The sequence below is a fragment of the Plenodomus lingam genome (genome assembly GCF_022343315.1).
Source record: "Plenodomus lingam strain CAN1 chromosome Unknown contig_3, whole genome shotgun sequence".
Classification (NCBI taxonomy): domain Eukaryota; kingdom Fungi; phylum Ascomycota; class Dothideomycetes; order Pleosporales; family Leptosphaeriaceae; genus Plenodomus; species Plenodomus lingam.
In genome coordinates, this window is record NW_027093944.1 from 2,938,444 (window position 1) to 2,948,786 (window position 10,343).

General features: G+C 42.3%; 4 protein-coding genes across 4 annotated transcripts; 3 read left to right on the plus strand and 1 right to left on the minus strand.

Annotated features, from left to right (window-relative positions):
* Positions 1-1,730: 1,730 nt before the first annotated feature.
* Positions 1,731-2,660, minus strand: IAQ61_008289 (uncharacterized protein; the record flags this gene model as incomplete). Its single annotated transcript, XM_003837027.2, has 2 exons — positions 1,731-2,350; positions 2,429-2,660. The coding sequence occupies 2 exons, from the start codon at positions 2,658-2,660 to the stop codon at positions 1,731-1,733; spliced, it is 852 nt and encodes a 283-aa protein (XP_003837075.2).
* A 638-nt stretch (positions 2,661-3,298) lies between these two features.
* IAQ61_008290 (uncharacterized protein) lies at positions 3,299-3,529 on the plus strand (the record flags this gene model as incomplete). Its single annotated transcript, XM_003837026.2, has 1 exon — positions 3,299-3,529. The coding sequence occupies one exon, from the start codon at positions 3,299-3,301 to the stop codon at positions 3,527-3,529; it is 231 nt and encodes a 76-aa protein (XP_003837074.2).
* Positions 3,530-4,694: 1,165 nt separating this feature from the next.
* Positions 4,695-5,137, plus strand: IAQ61_008291 (uncharacterized protein; the record flags this gene model as incomplete). The annotated part of the gene is made up of 2 exons (XM_003837025.2): positions 4,695-4,824; positions 4,883-5,137. The coding sequence occupies exons 1-2, from the start codon at positions 4,735-4,737 to the stop codon at positions 5,135-5,137; spliced, it is 345 nt and encodes a 114-aa protein (XP_003837073.1). The 5' UTR covers positions 4,695-4,734.
* Positions 5,138-6,236: 1,099 nt separating this feature from the next.
* IAQ61_008292 (uncharacterized protein) lies at positions 6,237-6,639 on the plus strand (the record flags this gene model as incomplete). The annotated part of the gene is made up of 2 exons (XM_003837024.2): positions 6,237-6,283; positions 6,360-6,639. 2 exons carry the CDS (start codon positions 6,237-6,239, stop codon positions 6,637-6,639), a joined length of 327 nt encoding a protein of 108 aa, XP_003837072.2.
* Positions 6,640-10,343: the final 3,704 nt, after the last annotated feature.

Here is a 10,343-nt window from a genome sequence, read left to right on the forward strand (position 1 = left end):
AGGTTTTAGGTAGTCCTTTAAATAGTAGCCTTAAATTAGTTAATATCCTTCTAATAGCGCTTTAATACCTAGGCTCCTGTAGACTCCTTAGGGGGGTTTGCGATCTAACTATAGTACTTATTTAAAGCACCTTAAAGAAGAGAGTACTTAGGCCTAATATAACTAGGAATCTATTATAGTTAGAAAAGAAACCTAGCAGACTTAGATATAAACTAGATTATAATACTTATTCTATAAAATATAGTACTAGCATTTCTTAGAGTTCTATAAAGCGAAGTTAAAGTTAACAAACTTGCCCTAAGCTAGAGCCCTAATGGCTTACATGCACAGAGTATAGTAGGCGGCTAGCAAGACTCCTAGTAGCACTAGGACAGGTATAGTATTTAGATCTAATCTAGATTAGCAACTATTTTAATTATATAGATCTATTACTTACTAGATTTTAGATAGGATAGATATAGGTTAAAAAGTTTAAAAAATTAGGGATATAGGAATAAGAAAGTTAGTAGGTAGAGGGCTAGTTATAGGCAGGCTAGGGATAGGGGTCTATGCCCTAGGAAGAAGAAGTAAAGGTAAAGGTAGAGGTAAAGGTGGATTTATTTTGCAAAAAGCTCTTCTTTAATAAGGGATCTGAACCTAATCCTAAGGATAGGGACTATCCTTTCTCTATAGGAGGGGGTAGTGTAATAATAAGGTAGAATTGCCTGCCTATTATTCTATGCCAAGTTAGGCCTAATAAAGGCCTAACTTACTTATATATATAGAGAACAGCTCGCCTATAGTTAGGATAGGTATGTTCTTCTTATCCTTTTGTACAATACCTATAGGTGTAGGAATCTTATCCTTTTCCGTATAGACGCGCACTCCCATATGCCTTTAAGTCGTATAGGATACCTTTCGGATGCCCTACCTACCTAAGTTGTTACAAGTAGAAGGAGAAAGCTACCTAGAAAGCTACTATATATAATAAGTAGAAAACTACTAAGTAACTAGAAAAGTAACTCTAAAATAATATTAAAATATCCTAAATAGGTAAGAGGTAAATCCTTAAGCCTGCTACTATTATACTAGCTAAGGTAGTTAATTAGGAGCTAGTACAAGAGGATATAGTAGTAGAGGCAATATTATAGCGTAGGCACCTAATTAGACCCCCTAAAAAGCTACTGTTGCAGGAGGGTTATCAACCGGATCACGGAGCATCTTGATCCGATCAATCCTGATCAATACCCCTGTATGACCCACTATCTGATCGACTGCCAGCTCACTGCCAAGTGCCCAACAAAAAGCAGGAGCTCTAGTAAGGAAGGTTTACCAATCATTCACCTTCTGGTAAGGGTAGCTGAAGCTCTATATATATAAGTACGATCGTAGTAGATACAATCCAATGATCCATCTCCCAAATCATTCCTGACCTCAGTGATCCAAATTTCCACAGCTACTTATATAATCTAAAATATTTAATCTACTCTAATAGATCTAATAATCGTGACTCTAAAAAATCTCGTAATAATAGCTATTGTGGGTGGCGCAATATCCTTATTTAGTGAGTGGTGGATTTGAGTGTTGGTGGGCGCTCGGTGGGGGTGGGCGCTCGGTGGTGGATCAGGTTACCCTACTCAGGAACCCCTCCTTGCAACCACATGTGGAGCAAAAGTGGCCGGGGTTATTTGCCCCCTTGGCCCATGTCCCCCGACATCAATCAAATCATTGTGAATATGCGAATAGAGAAATTAGACCAAGAACCCACCGCCATGGCACCTTTGAAGAGGAGGATATGACTGCGTTCTGTTGCATACGGATATCGCGCCCGAGACCCATTCGAAGCCCTCGTACGACGCCGATGCATGCTGAGTCACCATGTATCTTCCAACCTCTGTCATTACTCCCACGCAGCCCCTCAACACCCTGCCATAGTATCGTGTAACCAACGGCATGTAGATCATGCACCCACACTGCCCGTTGATCACATGCCCAGTCACAGTGCGCACATTTGTCGTCGTCCAGGTGCGGCTGAAATCAACCCCGAGTAAAGCACCAAGCTGACCTTTCAGACCTGAAGGCATGAAAGAACCGCTGAAGCCCAACGTGTTGCTGATGGTATAGCCTTCAGCCACGGAGAGGTCCATAAGACCACCGCCGCAGAGGATAGGAGACATTTGCACGTCCCAGTCGACGAAACGCGCCGGTTTGCCCAGCTGCTGGTAGGCCACGGCTTCGCAGTCATCCCGCTTGGGTAAGGGTTCGGCTGGAGGGGTAAAGTTGAGGAAGTCATGGTCCATCTCTGGGCGCTTCAGGAGCCATCCCTGAGCCGCCAATTTTGCAGTCCACTCCTTCTTGGAGAGAGTCCCATCTAGGGTTCAGGTCAGCCCCATGAACTCGACACGTCTGCAAGTGGCCTGGGCTGTCGAGCACCGCGCGAAAGACGTACATTCGCTACTTACAACCATCTCCTCCATCCCATACGCGGAAAGGGCGGGAATCTTGGCATCATCGAGTGGCGCAGGGTTCGCCGCAACCGCAAAGACAATGGCATAAGTAACAAATCTGATCATGGCTGTGACGAGTGGGCTGAGTGGGAAAGAGGGCTTGATGACGGATGGGTTCAACTTGACGGGAACAGGCAGCATTATATATACATGACCTCCCTCACACATCATCATCTCTTCTTGACTTGACCCGCCACTCCACTTATCCTTCTCTCAGATTCCTGACTCAATGCCGAGCGGGCCAATCACTATCCCTATCTCTGGCTCCACCTTGGACCGCAAACTAATACCTCGACAGGCTTCGACCAGGATGCCTATTATGCCGGCATCACGACATCACGGCAACACACTGAAGAGGAGGAGGAGATGGCTTGTTGATCGTTCCCGCCCCCACGGACGGCAGGTTCCACTCATACGTTAAGAGTCGGGCAGTTCCTGCCCCCACAAACTTACCACCGTTCGGGTAACTTGTCTTGGGTTTCCAGACACCGGAATCCTACATGCATCAGGCCATTGGCCAGGGCGTAGGATACCAGGCACAGGGCACGAAGGCGCACAGATGACAACACGTAAACGCACCACGTGTGTTGGTCGATGCTGATCTCCATGAGCTATCGCATCGATCCAATCCTACCACGGTTGGATAGTATGCCAACCTTCTGGAACAAGGTCCACCGGACATCCCCCCCCCTCGTGAACGCAAAGCTCGTTATCCCCAAGAGTCGCCCACCGCATGTACAAGGAGTCCGCAGCCTTATTCTTGCCATACAACAGGTCATCATGCATCCTGCATACTGGATCTAAAAAGTACAATGGTCATGTTTGGGGTCCAAGTCATTGCTTTCATCTCCCATGGAGGAGTGCGGGGTCTCGTTCGCGATGCCAAGTCCTCGCTCTTGACCAGTGAACGCATAGAATCAAGCACTGATTACCCCGGGCAATCTATCAAGCTCTACGTTCTTGTTCAGCTCAAGCTTCACGCTCTTCTCCATGAGACATGGCTCCGGGGCAATTATTTCATCTATCAACAGACACGTGCGTAGTAGGCTGCCTCTAAATTATTTAGAGGAAAAAGAATCGGGATTCGGACCAACGAACGTTGTCTCATGGCGCGTTCCTTCCCGCCATTGGCCTCACTCATCATCTATTGCGTACTTGGTCTTCCAATACGGTACCCTCTTCTACACAAGAATGTAACGCGGCATGTGAGGAGGATGGGGAAATATGGAGATGCTGTCCCTAGGCAGACCTATGGGAACAAACTTTGGCCAACAGCGCCGACGCTAACATGTAGGTTTTTAGATGCGAGTGGGGAACAGTCAGCAGGGCTCGTTACAGGTGCCCACCGATGAGATGGTAGGCAAGTGTACTCCATTAAAAGTGGAACGGATAGCGATCAGCCCACCTTGACCTGTTGCCTAACATTGGGTACAATATCTATCCACGCGGGCATGCCAAGCACAAGGATTTCCGATAGGAGTACATGTAAGCCAACAGTGTCTTGCTAGTATTCCAATAGTACAAAGGCGTCTATGATGGGCTGAAATTCCACTCATAGGGCGTTCAGACCTATCAGTTTTCAAACCACAAACCCCCTCACATGTTAGGTTACTTAGGTACAATAATTGGTGTGTCTGATTCAATGAAAATACCCTAAAGTGGCGTGATTCAACTCCTCCTATAGCTCCTGCTACCAGAAGGCACAGTAAAGGTGAGCAAATAGGCACTACATACAAATAGTTATGATGGATAGGCCCGTCGGCCAAATACTGTTGTTTGTCCTATCTTGACCACCCATCGGCCATGGTTGTTTAGAGGCGGGGGTCCCATGTATAATTTGTATTAGCGAACTGAGCTACTTCAGGTACTTGACGCTAGCATGCTGTTATTCCAAACTAACTACCCACGAACCAAGGTCACTTAGCGCACCATGCTTAGCTAGCCTTGGGGTGAGCAGTGAGTTCAGGCTAAAACGGTCACTTCACGGTTAGGAAAAGATTGGGTACGGTAAAGTAAGGCTACATAGGTAGAGAGTGAGAGCACGAATCGCTGTGTTCCTTATTAGAGGCGGGCGGCTCTTCGCAAAGGGCGCAAGTGCACTTTCCAATGGTTGATAGCTTGATGAACATTAGCTATACCAGTAAGACACGGCTGCTACACGGGATAGGACTAACTTCTACCTACACAGTATGCCCAACGGTAGCGCAGCGCGCTAACTTGTGTCTCGGTCCCTCTCGGCCAAGCAAGCATGGCCAGTTTCTGGTCAGAGTGTGCCTGGGACCATGGACTTCCGTTGTTACATACCATGTGCCCCACGTTGCGTCTTTTGCTATTGCCAGTACGTTACATCGCGTCTTCTGCTAGACTGCTAGGTACTTGTTTCTCGTATCATCAAGTTATACCGAATCGTCGCTGCCGGGCCTATCGTGTATCCCACAGGAGGTATCACTTTTATTCTCAAAACACCAATGTATCGGCCTCAGTACGGAGACTATTGTACCCAGGCAGGAGGCCCGCTAGTCGACGTCCCCTGCATGGTTACTGTGTATGGTACAGCGGGCAGCGAGTGTATTCAAGCGCCTAGGAAGTACAGACGGTCTGTTATCTGCCGCAAGCTGATCCGTATGGAAGAGATTATCAAAGCCTATTGACATGACTTTAGTATTCTTTAAGCATACAATCATAGTCACCCCTGTCCGGTTGTACTATCGGTGTATACGTGCAAAACAGCGGGCCAGCTTGAAGAACAACAAAGACTGACAAGGATGCACATGATACCCTCGATACCCGAATAATAAGGTAGCCCTACTCAGTTACGTAAATCTCAGTTGCTTGATTTACCTATGAACCAATGGAAGTGCTACCAAAAGAAATGGAGAGAGCCTCAAATCTGATTTAGGAGATTCTGCAATTGACTACCATAGTCAGCCGCTTAACATCGTCTAGCCTCCCATCTCTCTGCCACGAGATTGCTGGTACGGGATTGTAACGAGGAAAAAGAAAAGATTTTTGCGTTTTTTTTTGGAGTAGCGGCAGAATACGAGCAATCAGTTGGTTGAAGCGTAGAAATTGTCTAAGCGTGCATGAGCACTAGTACCAGGCCAATACGGAGGGAAGCTGTTAGTAGTACCTAGTAGGAAGTAATTATCCATCTAATAGCGCCCACCTATCATGTGGTATCTAGTAGCTGAGATCGTCCTCCACCATATCGAAATGGGAGGCTTGTCTCGCCAGGAAAGAGGATACTGCTACTCTCTCATCTCAAAGACTGATGGCGCAAAAGGGAACAAGGCAGTTCACGCAGATAGGAAAACCTAGTTTTCGGCGCTACTATCTGATATCCTAACCGGATCCATAGCCTCACGCAGCAGTTGTACCATTCTTTGAGGACACAGAAGCAGAGCCTAATTAGGAACCCCTGTATGGGTGCATGATGGTGTGAAATGATACGTGATGGTCATGGTAAGCAGGAATTGTATTGTAGGAGACGAAGAGGGATCGCGGAGCTACGCTTGGCAAGTGCGGCATGCTATCTTGCAGACAAGATGAAACGAAAGGGTCGAGTCGTGTAGCAGTCGTGGATGTATAAAGGAAGCACGAGGTCACGCCGGACCATCAGACCATTACACCCTCAGCCTCCAGCATCACAACGGTGATCACAGTTTCAAACACCTGAATATTCCCAGAGTGCCAACGCACACACACCATAGACCGAGCGAAGCCCAATACTCACAAATCTATATCTCCAGCATGATGCTCTTTGGACTTGTACTTCCTGTCCTCTCCATGCTTTCCTTGTAAGCTTCCTCCTGCCGCTCCCCACCCCCATTCCCCATCTCCCCTCATCCCAAGACTGACACCTCCGGCTGCCAGAGTAGAGGCCGATGTACACAATGCCACCGTCTGCGTCAAAGACCGCACTTGGCACCAAATTGGTCTTGGAACTCCGCAATCCCCATCAATACGCTATGTCCCTCACTTTACCATCAATAATAAGGCTACAGAGTGCGCGTGTAATTATTATCGACAACGAAATACGGGAGATAAACATTGGGACACATGCACGGATTGTAAATATGTGAGTAGTCCTTCTTGCTTCGTTTCTGACACGAGGGTTGGCTTTGGGTCGGCCGGTTGGGCCGCTGGGGGCTGAGGTTTTGGCCGTGGGAAAACCGAAGGAAAAATGGCTCATGAGATTGTACATAGGACCTCACGTCGTGTGTTTCGAAAGATTGGCATATTGGTGGTGATGAGGTATGTTATTTGCCCCATTCCTTAGTCTCGGATTCTCTTTTCTTTTCAAAATGACCATTCCTTCCTCTCTCTGCTCTCCTTTCCTTTCCAAATCGAGGATGTTTGCCTGCTTCCCTCGCCCTCCTTTTTCATCATCATCATCTTCTTCTTCTCTCAGCCTCGGGCTAACGCAATGCCATTAGTTCAGTTTCTACTGCAAGACATATTGCAATGCCCCAGAAGGTTCAGAGGGGTATAAGAAGTGGTATTAGTAGTATATTGTGTTGTGCATGGGGAGAAGGAGGCATTCATGATGCGGTTGCATTTGGTGAGCCGCGCCAGTCCTGCAGAGGATTACCGAGGCTGCGCGCGTAACCGCCGTGTTCGCGTAACCGCCACCCCAACAACATATTAATCACCACAAATATAAGGATATTAACACTACGGTACAAAACTAGTTTATAGTAGCTATATTTATCTAAAGTAGACCACAAAGTAGTTTAAGTATAAGAAGTAAACCTAAATAGGGTTTACTATACTATATATTCTATAAAGGTAAATAACTTTTTAGTTTATATATTATTAGTATTATATATATTAACTTTAGCGTCTATTTAACTATAGTTTATATAATATACCTAATTACAGGTTATATAGTAGATAGATATATAGCACCTAGGGGGAAAATTTAGTATAGATAGAGGGTATATAGTAGGTATAATTTAGTAGGGTTACTATATAGGAACTAGTACTAGTAGATACCTAGGCGGTATAGGCGTGCAGCATACTGCTACCTAGGTACGCTGTAATAATAACTAAGAGACTAGGTAGTATACCTAGTATATAAAATTACAATCTAAAATATCCTATAATAATAGGTTAGTAAGTTCTATAAAGGCGCCTATTGCGATAACACTCCTATATTATAGTGTAGTAGTATTACTAAAGATTATACTCTATATTATAAATATACTAGGGTAAGTTACTTACTTATACTATATATATTATAAGTTTTTTTAGTAGTATATTAGTTTAAAGTTAGGTATATATGTATATTATTATATATACTATATTATATATACTATATTATATATATGTAACAATAAGGTAGAATTGCCTACCTATTGTTCTATACTAAGTTAGGCCTAATAAAGGCCTGACTTACTAATGTATATAGAGAACAGCTCGCCTATAGTTAGGATAGGCATGTTCTTCTTGTCCTTTCGTACAAGACCTATAGGTGTAGGAATCTTATCCTTTTCTATACAGACGCGCACTCCTATATGCCTTTAAGTTATATAGGATACCTTTTAGATGCCCTACCTACCTAAGTTGTTATATTATAAGAAGAACATTATCCTAGCTAGTGATAGTATTTAAGAATATCGCACTTGTTATTATTTTAAGCTACTAATTTAGTTCTAGTAGCTATCTAACCCTGTAACTCTATAGTTAGAATAGCTATTAGAACTTCTAATAACTAAAGCCTATAGGCTTAGACTTCTAGACCTATAGGTAGTGCTAGATTACCTTTAGAATAATTGTGTTAGATTACAATAAGGTAGAGACCTAGAGACTACTAAAAGCCTAGAGGAATTAGAGGCAAAGCTAATATCCTTCTACTACTAAACCCCCTAAAGAAAAGATTTATTGTTCTTATTAACTACAAAATATTAGATAAAGGCAAAGGAAGGGTATCTAGTTTAGCTACGTTTAAAAGCCTATTTACTAATAGAAAGAAATTAGATAAGGAAGACTTAATTAATAAGGCCCTCCTTAAAGGACCTACTTCCTATCTATCTCTTAAGGTACCTTGTGCTCCTAGGAAATCTTAAAGCAACACCTCCCTTAAAGATAAATACATGTTAACCCTATCTAAAAAGGAGAGGTTAGAGGAACAAGTTAAGCAACTTACTAATTAGTTATATAACACCTCCCTCTATAAGGAGATATAGGGTACTACCTAACCTAGCTAGTCTTTAGCTTCTATATTAAACCTTATAGTATATACTATAAAAGCTAAGAGATAATCTAAAAAGATGCTAAATATCTCTATACTTAGTAATAGTGCTAATCCTACTTTTAGATAATAGCAAGCATCTATTTAGGATAGGCTAGAGATTAACGCTAATTACTACCCCTCTTCTAGAGCTTAGATAGCGTTAGTCTAGGGACACTGCTTAGGACTAGCAAGAGAATACTTAGAGCCACGTTACCTATCTAATTCCCTAAGTCTTTAATTCTAAAAAGCTAAGGAAATAATTACCCTTCTTTAAACTTACTTTATTACTAGAAATAAGATAGCTAAGAGTTAGACTATATTTAACTACCTATATATAACTAATATAGAGATATTCCCTACTTTTAAGTTATAGTTCTAGAGTCTTATAATTAGAGGAGAAGTACCCTAATTAGAGTAGTATTACTACCTCTAGATAAAGATTACACCTTCCCTAAGGATACTAAACCTTGCTTTTTAATAAAATTAGTATAATAATTTTAAGTCTATAGTAGATTATCTTACTACTTTTAATATAGAATATAGCCTATACCCTACTTTATCTACTCTTACTTAGACTACTCTAATATCTAGAAAAGGACTAACCCCCTTCTAATACTCTAGAACCTAGTCCTATTTAGACGCGAATTAGAAACCCTATAATAGACCTTTAATAGCTAAACCTTATATGCCCTACTTATAATAATAAGGCACTACCCCTTAAAATAATTAACCCCTATCCGCTACGCTAGCTACTCCTAGCGCTACTATAACAGGAACCCTAGTAACTTGCTATAATTGTAGAAAGCCTAGGCACTTCTCTAGTAACTGCCCTAAACCTCCTAGGATTTAGGCTATAGATGTGGAACAGGTTATTAAGAATTCTAAGGAAGAAGAAACTGCTAAATTAACTAATTTAGATAGCTATTAGACAGGAAATAAAAACGCCTAGGAGGATCCTCCTTCCTAGGCCTAACTTAATATAACCTGTTAAACCTTTCCTTAACTAAATTATTTATTAGTTCCTATTTGCTTGCACGTATAACCCTGTGCCTTAATAGATCTAGTGTTTACCTAAACGCTTTAGTAGATACTAGGGCCTAAGGTTACTTATTTCTTAATTTAAAAATTGCTTATAATATCTCTTCCACGCTTAGGGTACCTATCTAAAAGCTACTATACAAGCTTACTATTAAAGGGTTCTAGGATTAGATTACCTCCCTAGTTGCCTACTATATTTAGCTTTATATAATAGTTAGTAGCTAAAAGGTTTATAACTGCCCCTTTATAATCTTAGACTTAGGTTCTTAGGATTATATTATTAGATAACACTAGCTAAAACAGTTCTAAATCCTAATTAATATAGATAAATCTTAACTAATCTAGCTAGAGAAATATCCTCTAACCTACAACCCCGCACCTCCTATTCTAGTACAACTTTACTAGCAAGTGCTATCTACTCTAGTTACCTACAATATCTTGCAAAGTGTTATGGACTAGCCTTAAGGGAGAATGCAATAAGCGTTAATAATAGTATTTAGTATCTTAAAGGAGAGGTAAGCCCTTAGCGCCTTTTTATAGGTGTGCAATGTGTTCGCTTAGTAGTAGTGTTAGACTTGGTCTGT